This window comes from Labrus mixtus, chromosome 5, assembly GCF_963584025.1.
Source record: "Labrus mixtus chromosome 5, fLabMix1.1, whole genome shotgun sequence".
Classification (NCBI taxonomy): Eukaryota; Metazoa; Chordata; class Actinopteri; order Labriformes; family Labridae; genus Labrus; species Labrus mixtus.
In genome coordinates, this window is record NC_083616.1 from 8,517,716 (window position 1) to 8,538,857 (window position 21,142).

Sequence of the window (21,142 nt, forward strand, 5' to 3'; positions counted from 1 at the left end):
CACACACACACACACACACACACACACACACAGTCGACAGACCGCATTCTCATTGAAACACACTTTTGGCCCTTTTTTTATCCACAGCTTTTGCCTTCTGTGCTGCTCTTCCTCCCCTCTCTCCTCTTGCCTCCTCTCTGGTCGCCGTAGTGATGGAGCAGAGAGGTCTAGCAGAGCGGGAATGGCCTTTTTGATTCCCGCAGAGCCTGCTTTCCGGTTCGCGGCGGGACTCCACCCTAATCGTCACCACAGGAGCCGTCCCACGAATCAGAGGGGCACACAGGCACTGATGAGGGCTGAGGCCTAGAGCAGGTGTCTGAGAATGGATAAGGGGGTTTGGGAGGGTGCAAAACAAGGGAGGCAGCGGTGGTGAAGGTGTGGGGGAGGTCGTTTGGATTGAAGGTGGACCTATGGATGAAATTGGTCTAGCAGAAAAGTCCCCTCCAGAGACCAGGGGGGGAGAAATTGCCAATCTAGACAGAGGAATAAAAGAAGTGAAAAGTGGAAGTGGAGGGAGGGATTTGGAGATTGGTATTCGTGCCGGGCGCTGACAGACAGAGCCAGAGAACAGAACAAAACCCAGCGTTTTCAGTCTCTTTCCTGCTCTTGTTCAGCATTTAGAGGACTGCATTAGATAACACAGGAGGTGTTTGATGGGCCAAAACTTCTCCCTAAATGCATGAAGAGATACTATCCTGAGCACAAAGGGGCTGGTATAACATAACAAAGAACATTTTGTTGGGTTTCTGAATGTGCCAGACACCATTTTCAAAAAAAACTCTAAATTATAAAAAGATGGAACAATAGCATCTAAAGGACCTTGTATGGGGAACATCTTAATTGACCAGGTTACATGTTTGCTGTTCTCTTTTAATGTAAATAATATAGTAAATGCTTAGTTCTATACACAGCATCATGACATTTGGGAAATCCTTTTATTTTTTAACTATATTTGCAAGTTATATATGTTTGAATACTTTGTCATCAGTGTTGGTTTAAGTTACATTTTAAAGTAATTAGTAAGGTTACAAGATTACTATCATTAAAAAGTTCTTTGTACAGCACTGCATTACATGCAGACATGCGTTACCGAAAAATTAAAACCTTTTGCAACTTCGTTTTTAATGTCCAGACGGCAAGGAACACCTTTGAATGTATGACTCTACCATCATTCCACAGACAAGTAACGGCCCATAATCCGTTACTTTTCAGCAATAAATAACAGACGCAATTACTTTTACAGCTCTTTATTATGCTGACAACCTGACAGCAAAGAGGGCAAAGGCACAACGTAGTAGGCACAGCAGATCGATGAAAACAATACAACACAAGATCTTGATCTTACATTTCACCATGAAGTTGTTCATGTCGCTTTGGTCCAAAAGTTAAACATAATGGGGATATTTCCATAAAGTAAATGCCGTCCTCTCTGCCATCTCCCTAGTGAAATTAGCTAATATATATGCACACTGACACAACTGTAGGTTTACCTTCTGCTGGTACACAGCTACCTGCCAAGAAGTAGGAGAGTTAAGAAAACAGTGCAGATGCTTCTGGGATTTTTGTGGCCTCATGCATTACATCAAATGACAAATATGTCATGAGTAAATGATTACTAAGAGATTTCTTTGTAACGGTTACGGGTTACCCCTAACACTTTTCGGGCTACTCATTGTTTTGACTTGGAGAATTATAAGACCTAACATAAAGAGGAGGGAATGCAACCAGGTTGCAGGGAACATCAGCAGTTACACAACTCATTTCAACAAAGGTTCATTTTTATCAGTTAAAGGATTCAATCCATCATGGCTCGCAAAAGCACCGTTTCCACTAAGCGGTCCGGTTTGGTACGGTAAACCCTGATCTCGCTTGCGTTTCAACAGCCATCCGTACTCTTACACACTAAATCACAGCGGATTCATGTTTGTCCTTCATTGCCTCTGTTGCTCTGGAAGTAAAGATAATTTCGACCAATGACCGGACTGCAGTGTGTCTAGCTCTACGACATATCAGTACGCTTGGCACCTCAACAGAAGGATATCAAAAAAGTAGGACAGTACAGATCATTTTATATACCCTTTCCAACTTTTGACGGTGAAAACGCCAATAAATGTGTACCGTAGCAAACCGAAGCGCTTGATGGAAACAGGGCTAAAGAGGAATGGTACCCACTTTCAAAAGTGAGTATATTCAAGCAGAAAGTGGTGACATGCTTTATTGATCTGCACTACAACGCATAACCAGTAAAAAAAAAATTCTCAGAAGCATAAATAACTCTGTTAAAAGAGGTTAGAAGGCAAAGATCAGCCACAGATTTCAGATTTTTTTCAGTTCACTAAACATATGTAGACATCCAGTGATTTACTATTGGGCACCAGTTTTTAATTAGGTATTTGTTAAATGATTAAAAAAAGTTTCACAATTATATTCTTATAAATTATAATGACTCAACCTAACATGAGTGATTGTTTTGAGAGCGGGTGTCGCTCAGCTGCCCCCCATGCTGGAGTCCAGGATGAATGGGAGTGATGTGTACGGGCGTGGGTTACATGGCGGGGCGGGTAAAAGGTTAACATAGATATTGATATTAAAGCGGCGCAGCTTCATCATGTCTGTGTCAGCGAGTGAAACGCTCCTTAAAGGTCATCCCTGTTCTCCTCTTTCTCCCTACAGAGTTCCACTCACTCGCTGTCAGGCCACGGCTACTCGGTAAGTGGCATTTTCATGCTTCATAGCTTTACGGCAGAATTACAATCTCCAACGACCCGCTTTATGGCCCCGGCGCTCGACATTTTAATTATGTTAAATAGAGTAATGGAGAAATCATGATATTAGAAACATTAATTCTGGCTGACTGACTGATTAAATTGCAGGAAGGTGTCCTGCGCTACCTTGGCGAACGTAGTCTTGTTTTATTGGCATCGATCAGTGCTGGTTGCCACTGCTGCAATTTCGCTGTCAGAGTTTTATATCTTTCTCCAGTGACTGTCAGTGAAGAATCCTTTTTTTTTTTTCACATATGATAATATGCCTAAAAGCTTTTTAAAAGCACCTCGATCTTTGCAATAAATACAGCTTCTAACCATCAAGAAATGCATGCACATTTACACGTCCTGAAACCCCCATAGCTTTTAAACATGACTTATGATATGTTGGAAATATCTGACTGTGTTAATGGTCGTCAGTGTGATAGTATTAGTCATAGAACATGTATTGTTCAAGGAAAATGTGCCCGTGAGGAGTATTCAGTTATGCCTTAGAAAATGTCAGTCCAAGCTTTTTTCAACATACAATAGCTCTCAAATTGTCAGAGCTGGACTATTTTTATCCCTTGAAAGCATCTGTTGCCTTGCCCCAGTGCATTTTCAAACCGTAGATTTGTGCTCTTCCCCTCCCATTGTTTCAATGATGTGGCTCGTCTCTGGGTAATAGAGACAGCGGTCGTCCTTTATGTCCTTTGCTCAAAGGGGAACTCATAAGAGGAACATTCTTTAAAGTGTGCTACTTTTAGCTGATGAGTGGCATATGGCAGTTCTTATTGCAGCTTGGAAGCAATCATCCCGACAAACAAAACAACTATAAATGGTTTGTCATCGTTAATCTGCCTCAAAGGACTGCAGTTAAAGCGCCGAACAAAGCTTAGTTACAAAAGACCTTGATCTGCGTGAGATTTTTTTTTTCTTTTTTTTTTTATCGTGTTTTAATAGAACATGTCACATTCCTATTCCCCAGCGGCCGCAAACTCACAGATGGATGAAAACAAACAAGACCTTCCGAAAAAGCTTGTGGAGCCCTTTGGCTCGAGCTGTCAGTTTGAGTCAGCAGGGAACAAGGCCTTCTCTTTATCTGAAAGGCGGAGGATTCAGAAAGAGAGAGAGAGAGGGCAGAGTTGGAGGTGGAGAGGGCTTGGTAGTGTGGGGGCGGGGGTTTTTGTTAAAGCACAGGAAAGTCCAGCAACGAGGGCAGGAAGTTTTATGTTGTCTGGCTCCCCTATCCGGCTATCCGATGGTGCTATCTGCAGCGTGTGTAGTCTCTGAACGCCTCCTGGGTGCTGAGCTCTGACTCTCAATCTCCTCTGCTGCCGGGCCCCCTTGATTTCTGGGGTCTTCTTATCTGTAAGTGCTTCAGGCTTTACAGTATGATGGTTTTGAAGGTGTTGGGGGGGGCATGCATGGGGTGTGGGGTCGGTAGGCTCTGGGGACCCGCAAGGCAGAAGCTGAGTAGATATGGGAGGAGGTGGAGGAAGAGAAGAAGGCCAGGGGCTAGATAGAGCGTTATGGCTGGAGGAGGAGGAAGAGAGAGGCTATGTATGTGGGTGGAGGGCTGTTTGTGAGGTTTGGAGGGGGTGTGGAAGGGTCAAAAAGGCAGGCACACAGGCGTAGGAAGCGCCACCAGCCACCAATAGCATGGACAGGGCTATCTGCTGGTTGGCCCCTGGCACTGATCACCATCTACAGCATTTCCTCTCCACAAACACTCAAAAAATCAGGCTGCTGGATGGATGTGTTTATCTGTCACAAGACACTAAGAGGTAAAAAAAAGGCAATCGCTCCTGACAGTTTGTTTTCTACTTCTGTGGGAGATAACCCCTCCTCTTGTTTATGCTCCCATATGTCTCCCTTCTTATGGTGCCTGCCAGGCTAGAATGGCCTCTTTTGAATGGTTTGTACACAAATATGTTGAGATGCCTTACATATAATACATGATATACACAAACATATACCATTTATTCTTTGTTTTAAAATAAATAACAACAAAGTGACAGCTAACTTTTTTCCATTACAAAGGGCGCACTCACACTAGGTAATCCGTACCACGCCCAAGCATGTTTGACCCAAAAAGTCCAGTTTGCTCTACTATTGTAAGTGCACTTCCTTGGCTCTGGCGTGGTTTGAAGAGGTGGGCTTCGGCACTGTATGGTTGTACAAGCGCGGGTCTGAAATGTGTACATAACCTATAGCTTAATAGACGCTATGATCCTATCGACATCAATATGAAACAATAGTGGCAAAGGGTTCACGTTGGTCAAAAGCAGAGGTTGAGTATTTACTCGAACTTTGGGCCGATGTGAATATTCAGAATTAGCTGGATAAGACTCACAAGAATTTGTACGTCTTAGGGAGAACCCAAAACTAGCCTTTCTTCTGACGTGATGATGTATGTACTAGAGTTAACCATACTCAGGCACGGTTGGGTTTGGAGCAATGTGAGTGCAGGCAAGCTATTAGGGACAGAGGAGACCTAATTCAACATAGCACACTGATAAAACCCTTTTCCGATTGTAACAATTACATTTAATTACAGTGTTGTTGTAACAGTGTTGTAGATTGGATAAAACAAAATGTTCCATATGGTGTTACATATCGTAGTCCATGCTGTTTGCTATCCTCTTACCTAAAAAAAACTATTTTAAGTTACTTATTTATCCAAACATGATGTGTTTATCCACGTGATGACATGAAATCATGCCCCCCCCCCACCACCACCACCCTTCCTCCCCCTCAGGTCTGAGGGTTAATCTGTGGGCCATTGAGTCCAGCAGCGATATGTACCAGCAGGACTGAGACTCGCTATCTCGCTCTCTGTGGAAGACTGGAAATGGAATTGTTTATCAGGCCGACTCTCTCCTGTCCGCTTTGTGCAGGCTTCATTATAGCCTCTGCTGTGTTTGGGAGACAATATCTCTGCCTTGTTTCCTGCGCTGCTACCTGCTTGTGGCTCCACTAGTGATGGGCTCGGGCTCTGGCGATTTATCATCCTCTCTGAGGGGCTCCAAGATAAAGAACCCAACGTCCCCCTCTGTGCCTGGGAGATACGGGCTGCAAGAGACGAGGAAAATGTCAAAGAATCTCACTGCAGCTATCTGCCTATCCTGTCACTACCCCTGGGCTGGATTCACTGTATAGAGGAGGAGACGTTATTGCTAAGAGAAAAAGACAACACACCTCCCTTTCCTTTCAGATGAGGTGATTGAGCTTCGGTCCCACCCCCCATGTTTTAAAACCACCCCAAGGCCAAGCTGGGGCTCATGTTTTCATGCACGATAAAAGCACAGAGCTTTGTCTGTGACACTATAATCGGACTAGTCTGTTTTGGGAGGGTTTATCTCGCCTTTTTCAGTAAAAAACCTTAGCTGTTGTGTTTGGGTTGAGCGAGAGTGCTCGGAGCTCCCAGACACACCCATTCTTTGCCCTGCTTGGGTTGTCATAATCATATTTAACGCTCAATGAGTCTACACTCCGAACAGAGCATCTCAGATCCATTTGTGAATTCTTGAACAGCCTTGTTTTAATTGATTTGGCATTCACGACCTCCATTTTGTGTCAAATGCACTTCCTTATTGGAGTGACAAGGCTTTTAACAAGATCTTTATCAAATACAAGGATTATGTAACTTAATTATAATAGAAGCCATTAAAAGCGTTACGCTTTGTTAAACAGAACGACAGAGATTCACTGGATTAAACGCTAAACACAGCAATTGAAGGAAATTGGGTGGAATTGTTTTTTTTACACTTAGCTATTTTTGAAGCAAGATTTCTCTGTATGCAAATCTCTGCAGCTTTAACTGTATGTCACTCTGTGAGTGTCTCTGTGACTCTCTGTGGATATCAATCTGCCTGCCTGTCTCTTGTGTTCTGCTTACTTTTCAGTGGGGTGTGCAGGTGTCTCCACACCACTGGCTCTGCACATGGTGAAAATTAGTGAAGGAAACCCAGAGCCCTGCAGGAGTAGGCTGGGGCCCTGACATTGTCCTGGCCTTCGGGTGGGGCAATGCCTGTCAGGGGCCTCTCTATGAGGGCTGTCCGCCTTGAAAACCCTATTTGTTTATCCCCGTGTGCGGTCCGGCTTCAGATCCCAGGCCCTGCTGTTCTCTGCGCACCAGGGACCAGGGCTGTTGCCGCTAGCAACAGATAAAAATTGCTGTTAACCACAGCAGGGCCCACAACACATCAATCAACGGTTCTGCAGATAAAGGCTGTAGGCTTCTGGGGCCCCGACTGAATGGCACAGTTGAAAATCCTTTTCCAGTGGCTGAGCACACACAGCTCTGGTTGTAGAGGCCCGCTATCGTTCAGAGCTGAGGAGGGAAACTTCATTTTCAGAGACGTAGCTCAGGTTGTTGTTTTTTTGGTGTGGAGATGCATTAGAACTGCACTGACACCAAAGGGACTCTGAGAGAGGTCATTTGAATAAAAAGGCAACACTGTGAATTAGTGTTGACCGGGCCTCAGAAAAACCAGCCCAAGCATAGTTCAATTGTTTTAAATGAACTCCAAATTGCTTTTGCCACTTGGCTTTGCTCTTAAGGCAGCTTAAAAGCTGGGACGTTCAGCCTCGCCGCGTTCCACACAGCTGCCGTTTGTTAGGACTGAATTAAGATCAACGTTTGAAAATGGCCAGCTACACTCCAGAAGCCCAAATTGGCATTAGTGTGAAATATACTTCACCAAAGCTGACTCAAATGATTCATTTCAAACTTTTTTAATCGAGTTTCACCACCATTACTGCAAATGTATGGTGATGACTTTGACGCCTGCTAATGAAAAAGAACAATACTGATCTTTTCTTATATTAAATCCACTTAATGTATTCCCAGACGAAGCGCTGCGCTATCACCCATGCTGGAGTAAGTCCAAATGAAACACAGGCTCTCGTGGGCACAAGCATTAGTTTTATCCTCCTAAGCTCAGCCTTGATAATCATCACTCTTAGTTTGTCCTGGATGCACTGTCCCCTAACTCACATTTGGCCCACTTTAAACAAATAGCCCTATAATGTAACAATCAAATAATGCTCTGAGGATTTGTTTACTGCAGGCTTTCTCCCCATTAAGTTTCACAGACACTGTAGACAAATAAAGTGGTAATTCCACTTTATCATATGTTACATATACCACAATCAAGCGGCAATTACATGCTCCTTCCATTTGTAAGAGCTCCCAATGCCGACGTGGATGTTTTAATGAGGGCTGTAATGAACGCTCAGGGTGTTTGGCAAGTCTCCGAGATGTTGCCGGGGCTTTTATGGCTCCCCATTATAACGTACAATTTGCATCAGCAAATTACAATGCTCCATATCATTATCCCGCACCAAGGCCCGATCATAAATTAGAGCTCCAATTACAAACATCTATCTGGGAACAGGGAATGAAAATGATGGCAGCCCACCAGAAGCTAGCAGGAGGGAGAGAGAGCCTCCTGTGGATTGTGGGATGAGACGTCCATAGAGGTGTGATATTCTCATAAAGCGTCCTTATGGGGGGATTCATGCTTCCAAAAGAAGTAGACCGTTTTGGGGGGAACGAACTTCTGCTTGTTCTGTTTTGGCAGTTCCATATGTCACATTTCACGGCAGGCTGCACGATGAACTTTTTGGGTTTTTTAATCTCTTTCCTTCTGCTTAACACAACACCCACTGATTTCTGAGTCTGGCTGTTTCACACTTCCCATTGAAAGCTATGTAAGCCTGACCCTTCAGCTGTGCAGAGGAAGGGACTGGTCTATTGTGTCTCAATTCAGGCCCAGCCATGTCTCTGTCTCTTTCACCCTCCCTCCACCTGACTCTCTCTCTCTCTCTACCTCTCATTCAGCCTGATTATACACTGGAGGGACATAATAAATCATAGAGATTTATCATGCTGCAGCTTATTAATTCAGTGCCATAAGTGTAATATTAGTCTGTGCCATTTAAAGAAGCAGGCATTGCAGCATGGCCGATGTTCAAGAAATCCAGAGGAAGCCATTTTAGTTTGGGCCCTGATGTATTAAATAAAATGAGAGCATAGTTTGGAAGACATTTCATCTCTAAACACGTCTCCAACACGCCTTCTTCACAAATCAGGATAGTTTCTCTGACTGAAGAAGAAGTAGATTCAGAGCAGGCCTCTCCTGAGCTCTAGCAAACAGCAGTGTACCTGTGCTGGCTGCGTTTCCTGTAATGTGCGACCTGTGACCAAATCTCGCATGGAGAGTTGGAACAAAAGGTGTATGCCAACAGATCGCTTCAGGCACCAAGCAGCAACCACCTCTAGTGATGAGACAAAAGGCCTGCGGGTCTCCCGCAAACCCACAAGAGCTCCCCGACACTGCACAAACAAAGCCTGAAATTAAGAGGAGCCAGAGGCAGGCCCATTTCTACTGCAAAGCTAAAGAGTTCCTTTTTCATGGCCTCGGTGGATTTCTAGGATGGGATTCTAACAGGGCAGAGAAAGGAAAAAACGCTTTGCCTTTTTCACACACAGATTTGGAAAAAAGCAGGTTTCAATAATTCACACCTCCCACCACCACACTCTCTGGGCAAATTTTAAAGGTATACTAAAACCTCCTTTTGTAGCCTTTCGAGGGTGTCAGATGATGTTTAATTCATACTTTGTTTTGCATTTTAACCTTGCATATCTGTAGAATCAAACACATCCATCTGTGCTGCTTGGCTGCAGAGTCAGAGCAGAGAGGAAGAGTGTGAGCCCTTGTTTGAGTTTCAGAGGTCAAGAGATGAAGAGACTTTATTCCATATTCACAAACACCCCCTGGCAATTATTCCTGCTATCTGTAATGTTTCTATGAATCTATTAGGGTTAAAGCCCCCACCCTCCTCTCTAACTCTATCCGCATAAGTACCTTTTCCAAAACGTGTACAAAAAAGTTCTACTAAGTAGGTCATGTTCTGCCACTCGTCTTCTAATCACTCAACGAAAAAGAACACGATTTCCCTCCATCCGAGCCCCTGAGCCTTGCTCATGGGATTTCAGTAAGCAACATTCGCTCATTTGATTTCCTGGCATGTGTTTTTTCTCCCTTTCCTTTCTCTCTCTTCACCCGCCTTTTTACTTCCCTTACCTTGTACCTGACAGCACACAGGCAACACCTTCCCTGCCTCCAATCGCACCAGACATATATTCACCCCCCCCCCCCCCCCCCCCCCCCCCCCTTCCTCATATCTCTCCTGCTCGCTGTCTCTCTGTCTCTCTCAGTGGAGAAGGTGTCTGACAGTAACAGCAGGTAAGGTATAAGATTACAGGAGAAGCAGGGGCAATTATACCTCCAGCTGATGCTGCTGTGTTTATGAGGAGAGTAACTGTTAATGACAGTGTTGTGGTTTCTCCAGAGGCCGGAGCACAGCTTAGGGAAACCTGCTGTTTTTGTCAGTCGAGCTTCCTGTTAAGTTGTTCTGTTTTCTCACCACCTATCTAATTTCTGTTCTTCTTTTGCTCTTTCCCATGCCTCTCTGACCCTGAGAAGATTCAGTTGTGGCTGCCATGCCTCTCTGACGCCCTGCACATGCTGGGGTTTTACCTTGTGGGCAAACAGAGGCTCCAAGCAGTTGGAGGTTTCTTATCATTTGCTCAACTAGCATTAAGGTGCTAGCTTTATAGTAACTTTAAAGTAATTCAGGTCTGAGCAACGTGTACACAGCCATTGATACACTCATGCACAGCTACCGAGATACATAAACATAAAGGCCTGTGGTTTTTGGCTGCTTTGCCACTTCCCCCCTACGTGCCTTCTCACACGGCAGGCAGATTTCAGCGATCTGAGAGGAGTTTGTGTTTAGATAAAGGAGCTTAATCATAATTGCATGGGCTTTCCAGTGTCTGGCAGTGGCACTCTCCCACTAGCTGTTCCTGGCTCCATCAGGGGGGATTCAGCAGTCCTAGGAGACACATTTGAATATATATTTTAAAAAATGTAACAGTATTATTGAAGCATTTCAAATTCCCATTACTTAAAAGTGCAGTTTTTTGTTTGTATACCAATTATATTTAAGTCAAACACACATTTTCCTTGAAACTGAATGTTTCAATAAAGATATACACTGTTGTGTTGCTGTACTGTCCCTTTAAATGTGTAGTGCAGCCCTAACTCACAATTGTATTTGCCATGTTTGACCATATGTAAATCCTCATGTACTTCTGCCTCTGCCAGATGGTGCTAAGTCTATTTGTCTTTTGTTTCCTCTGAGGCTGCACCTGGACAGGATGAATCTACCTGTTTGACTATTTCTTTATTCTTCCATACGTTTAACACAATTGGACCTGTTGTCAAATTGTGAGGATAGAAATAATGTTCACCGTACCATTACAGAAATCGTAAAGAGTGCCCATGATAAATATAAACATATATGCCGTTTCTTACCTGCTGTGTTCCAATCCTTTATGTGCCTCATGGCTGCCAAGTCAAACAATGCACAGCATCCTGTGACCCCACTGCACACCCACTTAGAGCGAGAAGAAGTTAATTTTACTGTTTCACTCGTTGAAAGTCTCTTTGGATAGAAGAGTCGTCCAAATGCCAAGAAATGTAAATGAATGCCAGACTCGCTCGCAGTATTCCTGCCCACTACCATCCTCTCTCCAGACCGCATCCACTGTGACCTCAGCGTGAGGTTGGCCTTGGCCCCGATCACACTGGGGCACATGGGAGATTAACTGGGCCGGCTTACTCACCCAGCAGGTTCCCCGACTCCCCACCACTCATCTCGGCCCAATCTGCCAGCTAGCCTCCTGCTCCACCGAGCCGTGGCAGCAGGGCACCACAAGCCCGGCCCGCCTTCATTACGCCTGCCAGATGGGCTGAGAATTAGATTCGAACTCCCACCATGGAGGGAGGGAGTGGAGAGAGATTGAGGAGGGAAGGAGGGAACGAGGTGGCGTCGGAAAAAGGGAGGAGGGAAGAAATTTGTTGGGGGAAGAAAGTAATGGTTTTTGTTTTCATTTATGTTGCAAGTTATTACATTTTAATGTAACACCCCTGGGACCTGGCAGCATTAAATGCCTGTTCTTGAATAATCGACACTAACTGCGAGCAAATGCTTGGGAGAAATGAAATTAGCGAGCGCAGCAATTTGGCACAGTGATTATCGGCTCCTTGGAGGCACTTCCTGATGATTTAAGAATGCTAACATTTAAGCAAGTCAGATCTCATTACTCTTCAAGGTTAAATCGAGCTGTGTCGAGGCGAGGCAGATGCTTGATTGGAAATAGTGCTTCCTTGTCTCACTGTGTCTCTCTTCATCTCTTTGTTTATGTAGTTGTTTCTTACTTTCCGGCAGCTCACTTTAAGTAGGAAACACTCAGGGCTTTAGACTGTCAGACCCTGATGACACCTTTCACCAGCTCTTTTAATTAGATCAGCAGTACTCGACTTCCCAGGTATAATTTCTCCTTTGCTAAGGATCATCACTTGGGCAATGAGCACTGGTAACTGCCCTGGCCTCGTTCTGAATCGACACACATTCCCTTTCACACATGCATAGCCGGGCCTCTTAGCTGAACAAAAGAAAAATGGGACCCTTTTTGAATCCACACCAAAGGGAAAGTGTTTATTACTTTCCACAGCGAGCCACAAATGTTCTTTTATACTGTATTTTTCTCTGCTATTCGTTCCATGTAGGCGGAAACGATTTTCAAAGCAATTTCAGCCCTGGCATCTTTTGGTCCAGTGTTTACCTCTGCCAGCCGTAAGCATCTGTTCTGCACACAAACTTGATCCAATTAGGTGACACCAGACAATGGCTTACTCCTGCATAAGCCCAGCACAGCGCCAGGGGTCCCGAACAATACAGAAGTGTTTTTTTCTTCCATTACAGGGTGTCAGATCCTTTTAAAGGTGTTTACCTGCCGACGAAGTGTCAGCACCCGTTTCCAAAAGGGGCTCAGCTGGGGAAGTGATAGGCAATGAGGATAATGATGCGAGTGGGAGCAGTGTGGCGGATGCAGATGCACTTTCCCATGCTGCATGTGATACATCCTTCCCTGCGCCACACTGCACCCCACGAAGTTGAGGGACAGATGGGTTGGACTTTTATCTCACTTCTCTAAATGCAGGAGAAATCAAAACATTTTTCACCGCCGTGATGAGATTTGTTTTAAAGCAAGTCGGGAGTAACAAAGCCACTTTGGGGAATACGTCTATTAGTTTTTCCAAGCTGTTGTTTTCTAATGCAGGAGGGTGGGATCATTGCAAGTCAAATGTAATCATCCCGCCGCTGGGTTATGCTCCGTCTTGAATAATAATAATATTAGGTTGGTCCCCGGCATTGCCAACATCAGGATTGCAATTTGAATTTCTGAGACACGAGTTAGAAGTCTGATGTTAATCACAACCAATCACTGATGTTATCGTTCCTGTTTTTTTATTTTTCCTTGTTGATAACAGCTTTATCTTTTGGCACATCTTGAAATTTGGCAGCCTGAATTCATTATCTTCAGTGTTTCATGTAGTCAACAAACATGGTGTCTGTAATGTGGGATTCTGCTTCCTCCCACTTACATGCTGTGCGCACCGCACCGCATCTGATGTCTCTACATCACATTTCCTCTTTGTTGTGGCCAAAAGGATTTCTGGATTTTAACAGGGTTACCCCAGGAATGAGCAAAAGCCTCTAAATTGTAACCAGGCATTTCCACATGAAACATTCATGCTTAAGTATGATTAGCAGAGATTAAGGTGGGTTTGTTTTGCCTCTTAGAAGGCCCCGTGACAATTTGGAAATGGATTGAGAGCAGCTTTCCTCTCCTTAATCCAGTGCCACGAGTTCTCACCCACCTTTGCTGAATTATTTACGTTAAAGTTCTCACGTCAGCTTTGGAGCCAAGAGCCTCGAGGTATGATGTGTTAAACTGCCTAAACCTCAAAGCATCCGAAGCATGAAAAATATTGTGTTAAGTTTTTCCAAGACTTTTAATGGAACGTGTTTCGCACAGAGAGAGATTTGTCAGTGCTGCTTTAATAGCTAGTATTAGAAAACAAGAAATAATGTGTTGCTTTAAGTTCCCGGAGACTGTGCCTGCATGGTATGGGGAGCAGTAGCTTGTACATTTCCTATGTCAAAGTCTGACAGAATAGACAAAGTGCTCCGATCACATAGCGGTCCATTCTCCGAGCCAGCGATGTGAATCCATCTCCTCATCCAAGCCGTTCTGCTATCATGTATCCATTTCCATATCCTCTCCCGATCATGTATATGAGCAGAGCCCTCCCATGTGCTGGATGATGTGATCCCCAGATAGATTCATTCATATATAATGATAAAAGATGGGTTTGGACAGGGCTACTTATTTGACAATCATTGAAGTGCCACTGTGATGGATAGTGAGAAGGACCTCCGCCCCTCCCCCCCCCCCCCCCCCCTCCCACCACATAACCACAGCTCCTTCATCTGATCCTCCTGCATTCATTCTCCCCAGCCCAGCTCAAGGTCTCACCTCACTTTAAAAAGACAAATATCAAATTGAATTAAAATTGCTCGCTCACCCAAAACAGAGGCCCGCGCGCCCCAAAAATCACACATCTGTTCCAACAATTCATTGTAGCAAAGTCAGTCCCTCTCTCTCTCTCTCTCTCTCTCGCTCTCTCTCTCTGGGCGCGTGGTAATGTGAATTATTCATGCCAGCGGGGCCGCGGCGTGCTTCATCATGTTAAAGTGCCCATGACATTACTGATGGAGCCACCGACGCCCCCGCACTGCTAGCTATGCTAATGCATTTGGAAGGAGGAAAGAAAAAGAGATGGCAGCACCTCAAGGAATCCGGAGGACAAGAACAGATCACCTATTAGAAATTAGTACTTGAAAGTCGTTGTCTCTCTCTAATCGCAAACAATCCCTTCGCCGTTCGCAAAAATCCTGTGAATCAGGAAGGCCAACATTGTTACTGTTCCGGGGATTATGGGGTTGTCACAGCAACCACTGTCACAGTTTGAGACTGGATGAATACACGTCTTGTCCGCTGTTTTTCTCTGATATGGGAAGGGAACTGTAATAAAGATAGAATGTGATGTAAAGCTGCCCAGCACAGGGGAGCCAGTGGCCTGGTGTTGTGTCATGCGGCCCATGTATAGGGGCTGTGGTCCATGTCGTGGAGGCCGTGGGTTCGAGTCTGGCCTCGGACCTTTGATGCTCTCCCCTCTGAGCTGTTCCTTTCCCTTTTCAGCGGTCCTGTCACAAAATATTCTCAAAAAATATATTTAAAAAAATATAATAAACACCAACAGTATGGGAATATAAATGCTGAGTATACAAGAATTCAAAACAGCCCCAATAAAGAAACAGAAAGATGCTGTGGCTTCACTCCTCCCTCTCTTTGTGTGTAAGGTGAATAATGCTGAAGCTAACGCAGTCTAATGCCATCGTTTCTGTTTTAAAGAAAACCCTGATTCATTTGACTACTAATGATGTCTTCCAAAGCACAGGACTCGTTCATTGATTTTTGTTTTACAAATCTTTCTCACTTGTTTAACTGCTCTCATTTGAACAAGTTTCAACCCGTTCTTTTCCCCATGCACACTTTAGCAGCTCATGCTGCGATTTGACGTTTTTGATCAAAACCCCTCTTCTCAGCTGGATTACCTTCCTGCTCACTGGGAGAGTGAATCTCCGGAGAGACCAGGGGATTACTTTGTGTTCGTGAGCATCCATGCTGGGAGCTCGTGTTGTATTTTTTCAGAACCTGAAATTCAATAAGTCAGCTCGATTGTATGTGCAAAGAATTAACTTTGATGGTGATATTGAATGTAGAGCATTGGTTTAGCTCCAGGAAGAATAGGACGGTGCTTTAGTGCTCATAATGTGAGCCCACAGGGAGAAGCCATCATTCAGCTCTGTTTTTGTCCTTCAGGTGTTTGTATTCATGGCTTAGAATGGGCTGATTGATAAAGATTTCTAAGCCAGCAGACTATCTCATCTCACATTTCTGTTCCATATCAGTACAGAAGATTCATGCAAAAGGAGGCCTCTCACCGAATGTTATTTCACAATGTTGTAAAATGATCTCGCAAACAGCAACAACAAGCAGAGCGCTCGTATAGGAACAAAACAAGCAAAGGAAAGGGATGAAACAGAGAAAAACAGGTTGAACATTGTATGAAATATTTCCACTGTCAGTTTGTGTTTAAAAAAAAAATGGCCTCCGATATGCTCTTTGTGAATCTTTTCTCGCCTTTTCATAAACCGCCCGTGTGTCTGTAAAGGTGCCGGGCGAGATGAGCACAACTGATACTGTGGTTCCCACACGCTCTGCCTTCTGAAATTTCACAACCGATAGCGGTTACTGACAGAAGGGGCCTGATAAGATCTCACCTGATTAGAAAAAAAAAAAAAAGAGGGTAAGAGAGGCAGTGAGAGAGTTGAGGCGAGGCGAGCGAAAAGTAGAAACGATACCAAGCCTCATCAGATCTCTGAGGTCGTGTCTAGGTTTCAGTTGACACATCTCTGGCTGGGCCTGATTGCACCACGCTCTCCACAAATGAGTGGGTTGAGTCAACGCTGACGCAGTGCAAAACCACACTGGCATTGGTTTTTTTTCTGATTGCAAATTTGAGACAGAGATTCCTCAAGTAGGATTATAACTTCTGTCAAACCAGGTCAACGCTTTTTGGATCTTATCTAACAATAACAATTTGAAACCTACAAGGTTAGCTCACAAGTGCATGTAGACGTACACTAGTTCTATTTTTTCTTCCATGGTTGATCATTGAAACCTCAAACATGCCAAATACATTTGGCAGTGTGTTGGTGGACGGCTGGCACCGGGCCCCATTACAGTCAGCCACGTGGGACTGCAGAGGAGGAAGTAAAGCAGGGGCTGAAAGATGAGCCTGGCCCCACGTACGCAGGAGATTCTGCCCCAAAAATAACTGAGTTCCCCGGCTCATGGGAGTCTCTAAGCCGAAACTCAGAGATGTTATCGCAGTGTACCAGCCGTTGTCATTGTTGAGCAGAGGAAGAAGGAAGGAAGATGGCATCATGGTGTCTGTTCTTTTTCTGACTCAGTCTGCCATGATCACTCTCTTTATCTCTGATCATCTCTGATTTAAGACGCTCCGTTTCGTCGCTGTCATTCAGGCTGAGGTGATATGATGGAGCGTCTAAGTTATTAACTAACAAACACAGTGATTTGATTCGCTCAACAGCATATGCGAGATGTGACCCAGATGCTTTGAATGCAAGTTGTTCCCAAACACAACGCTCAACTCGGAAACACATTCACATTTCACAATCACTATAATTGGAACATTTTCTTTAGTTTAAGGTTTTTCAAATTTCGGTAAAGCGACACATGTCAGGAAAGGGCCCGCCCCTCTCCCCCTTTCCTCCTCCCGTTAGAGATGCTTGTTAGCAGAGCTGCCATAGGCCCTCATCGCTGTGACGGCTCAGTCACAATCTATTACACTGACTGGGAGCCTTCGTGTCTCATAACTGGCACCAAATATTGGTTTTGCTGATACAATTCTGAAAAAAATGCCACATTAATGATGAGAAAAATAAACAAGGCGGCTGGATGTGGGTGGCTGTCCCATGGGAGAGGAATCTCGGGGATATAGAAATAGTTCAGCATCAGCCACCGCCACCTACCCCTCCCAAATATTTCCCGTACTCCAAACGCCTCGCAGCTATCGGAGCTGTAGTAAGACAGCAAAGTTTTCATTTGCCATCTACGCAGCTTCTCCTCCTAAAGCGTGCCTTCAGGGTAATGTTAGGTCTTTTCATAAGTTACAAAGATGTAATTAGACAAATTAGCTCAGCAGACACTCGGGGTTGCGTTTTTAATGGCCGCGTGTTGCCTAGGTTGGTAATTAGCAGGCAGCCGCTGCTCCACAATCACACATTGCACCCGAGGCCCTGCATTCGTAACCTGACAACGAGTAGCAGCGCGGTAATGAAGGCTTATGTATCCCACAGGCTCGGTGTGTCTCACTCCCCAGCAAGGTTTGATGTTGGAATTCACACTGAGCCCCTGTGCAAATCTCCTGTTTATGCCCATGTATCATTTTCTTCCAGGTTGAGCATGTCGCCCCTTTCGCCACGGTGATGTATTCAAATCAAACGGATGTGTTTTGCCTCACAGGCGCAGACTTTCATTTGAGCCAATCACCTTTATGGCTCAATTCATCAGGTCCTCGGTCTACATGTCCAGGTCTCTTGTTGTGAGTAGCACCCGGGGAGCCGATGAGCCATTTCCACACACCCAGCTCCTCTCCCACTTTTAATGACTTGCCCATGGTGATTTTCGCCAAGCGGCTGTTTTTTATTGGCTCGGAATAAATTCCCCTTCTCTCTGACACTAGACATTCTCTGTAAATTGGATCGAGGGGGCTGAATGCCAAATCTGAAATGACCTAGCAAAATGCAGATTAACTTGTGAGAGAATTTATTTGTCTATTTACTGTATGTGTCCATATTAAATTTGTAACACTGTGTTTATCACAAATATGACTTAGCTGCGAGCTTCTTGCAGCAGCTACGATGATGTGCAGACTGCATATGCTGCAGGAAATTGATTTTCTCTCAGCGTTTCATTTATTTGTACACAACCCCGAGCCCAAAGCCATGTCTTTGTACCGGTTTCTTAACTTTTGTCATAATGTGAAAAAATATGACATTTAGCTTTTATTAGCTGCATTGAATGTGTCATAGTTCATGTCGTGTCATCGTCGGGTCTCAATAATCTCATTATGATCAATTTATCTTTAACATCTCAATCAGGTAGAGCAGGTTAGTGGTGGCTAAAATAAAAATGACACCATCTATGTATAGAACTGTTGTTTGCCTGAACCTCTCACAGTCAAAGTCTTTCCCGTCCTAATTGTGGGGGCAAGTTGGCACAATGTTCTGCCTTAACCGACGTGGAAAAGAGTTGATTGGGAACAACGTGCTGCGAGTGGATAGCAGCACACATCCAAAGGAGCTTTGTGGACCAGTGAGATAAGGCTGACGCCCACAGCTCGACAGGGAGAACCAGGACTGGGGAATGAAGGACAAGAGAGCGCAGCCTTAAGGCCAAAAGACACAGTAGAGAGTAATGAGGGCCAGCGCTCACTGAGGATGCTGCTCAAACTGCCAGAGAGCGAGGGGGGTGTTGGGAGGCTGAAAAACTACCGTGGAGGGCAAATTAGCTGACTCGCCATAGTAGTTGACACTGTCGAATGGGGAAAAACAAAAAATGCACAAATGACAAGGAACAAAATGTGAAGGTGGCTTTGATTCCAATCTGACCTCTTTTGTAACACTCAAACAGCAGATTGGAATGCACAAACTGAGCACTGCATTGTTTAGACACAAAATAAGTATGGAGTATGCTGGTATGCTGTTACTGAGGTGGAATTTGTTTTCCTCCTAAAAAAATTATAGCATGGCAGTAGTCAGGTTACTGTATGAAATCCAGTCAGTATGTTGAAATGCAGTTAGAAAAAGTCAATTTATTGTGTCAGTCCCACTTAAACTGGACTTTTAAAATGCATTTAAATATGTTAGTTGAACTGAAATGGTACTAAATCGAATTTCTCGAGGCGGACTAACGCACCAAGATAATGTAGTTAGCTCTTGCACTATACACCTCAATATTGACTCAAACTGGACTATGCTTTCAGCGCATGCTCCACAATCCCTGTGCCTGGTTTAGCTCCAGAAGTCAAACAGCACAAATACGTAGCATAGCAGAAGTCGAGTTGTTGTCTGCCTTTAGATATCCCCATAAGCTAGAGGGAAAGCGTGCATCGCATTTAAACCAAAAGTAAAGTGTAGAGTATGTGCTAAATGCGCTTGTCCATGTTTGTACTGTTCGACATACAACCACCACTTTGCCTTTTGCTAACTTGTTAAGCAAGGTCAAGTGGATGGAGGTCCAATAGAAACCAGCTGAAAGGGGGTCTATTGCAACCTACAGTAGCAGAGTCAGACCTTTCTTCATCACCAAATTGATTCTCCCTTGGTGCATGTATACTGGAACGGAGACATTATTCCAATTAATATGCCTTATCGAGCTGTAACCTTAGCTCAACTTAACTGTGCATGTAAACATACCGAGAAATCAAATGAACTCTTTTTATTCTACAATTTTCTGAGGTTGTTGCCCTTTAAATTACTTCATGTAGAGCTCAAAGCACTGTTGTGCCTTTGCACAACCAAGCTGCAGCATGCCTGTGGACTCTTTCTTCAGGACTGTTTTCCAAATTGAACATTACTGTCGACAGAGTTTCTTCCCTTGGCAGGCCTTTATACTTGGGGTTAATCGTTTCATTTTATTTAAAGAGAGAGTCCAGTAAATTACCTTTTGCTCTAATTTTCATTCTTTATATTTTGCTGTGTTTTTCCAGTCTATATGGAGGCCTTTATAAAAAAACAATGCAAGTATCAGTCACAAGGTCTGTTGGAATTAATCAGTCGACATCTTAACAGGTTGAATCTGAGTTGAAAAGTACTTTCCCCTCCATTATGCGTCAGATTCCTCTAATAGAAGTTTGTAGATCTTTCTGTTTTTGCTTTCACTTTCTCCTGTCTGCTCTCCCGCGCTGTCTCTCTCTCTCTCTCTCTCTCTCTCGCTCTCTCATGTTGGGCCTGCCTGTGGCACAAGAAGAAATGTTGGATCATTTGATTCCAGCTAATAACCAGAGTTAGCCCAGAGAAAGACATAAATGAGTTGTGTCCTCCCTGGGCTCCTCCTCCTCCTGCTGCTGCCTGTCTGAAGTGTGAGACAACTGAAGGCTCTCAACCAGTTAGCTCTCAGGATGGATGCTGATTGTGTCATAGGGGTCCAGATACTTATATTGTCCTGGAGGATAATTGTAGAACAAGTAAACTTTAGAATACCACTGGAAACATATACGGTATATCTTCTCCAGAATTGTGGAGAATACAGTATCTCTATGTTTTTTCATCAGCTTTTTCCCCCCTTGATGATCAAAAGTTCTAAATGCTTGATCTAATTCACATAACTCCATTAAGCTCTCGACTTGACAGGCCAATTTTCAGTTGAATGTTTTGGTGTCATTCGATTGTGTGAATGGTTTGACAGGATCGAAATGTGTTCGAAGACAAATGCACACAACATGAAACTCATAGTCATACACTGCTGCACACTTGCATGCAAGCGCAGACACAATCGTCTAACCACACACTGTCTACACCCTCGCACAGCTACACACACACATGTATACTTTTTTTTAACCCACGCCTTCCTTCACACACTCGCACGCAAAAGCAGACACGCATCTCTGTATTCTCAGTAAAAATGAAAACACTTCCCCGTTGACACGTTGTGGTGCTTTGCGTTGTGATTAGCGAGTGGAGGGAAGTGGTAATGAACTGTGAACGCGCTGCTTCCTTCCATTTGAGGAGCAGACATCAGCCTCGTTCCTGCGCTCTCA

The 21,142-nt window shown here is 44.3% G+C and overlaps 1 protein-coding gene across 10 annotated transcripts in view; it reads left to right on the plus strand.

Moving 5' to 3' along the window:
* The window catches only part of fbrsl1 (fibrosin-like 1), a 293,451-nt gene that overhangs the window by 138,434 nt on the left and 133,875 nt on the right, over positions 1 to 21,142 (plus strand). For 8 of the 10 annotated variants that reach the window (XM_061037606.1, XM_061037600.1, XM_061037601.1 and 5 more), the window contains exon 4: positions 2,674 to 2,709. The exons of the other annotated variants lie outside the window; for them this stretch is intronic. In XM_061037606.1, coding sequence (XP_060893589.1) covers positions 2,674 to 2,709 — 36 coding nt within the window. The remainder of the gene's footprint in view (positions 1 to 2,673; positions 2,710 to 21,142) is intronic. 10 annotated transcript variants of the gene reach the window in all.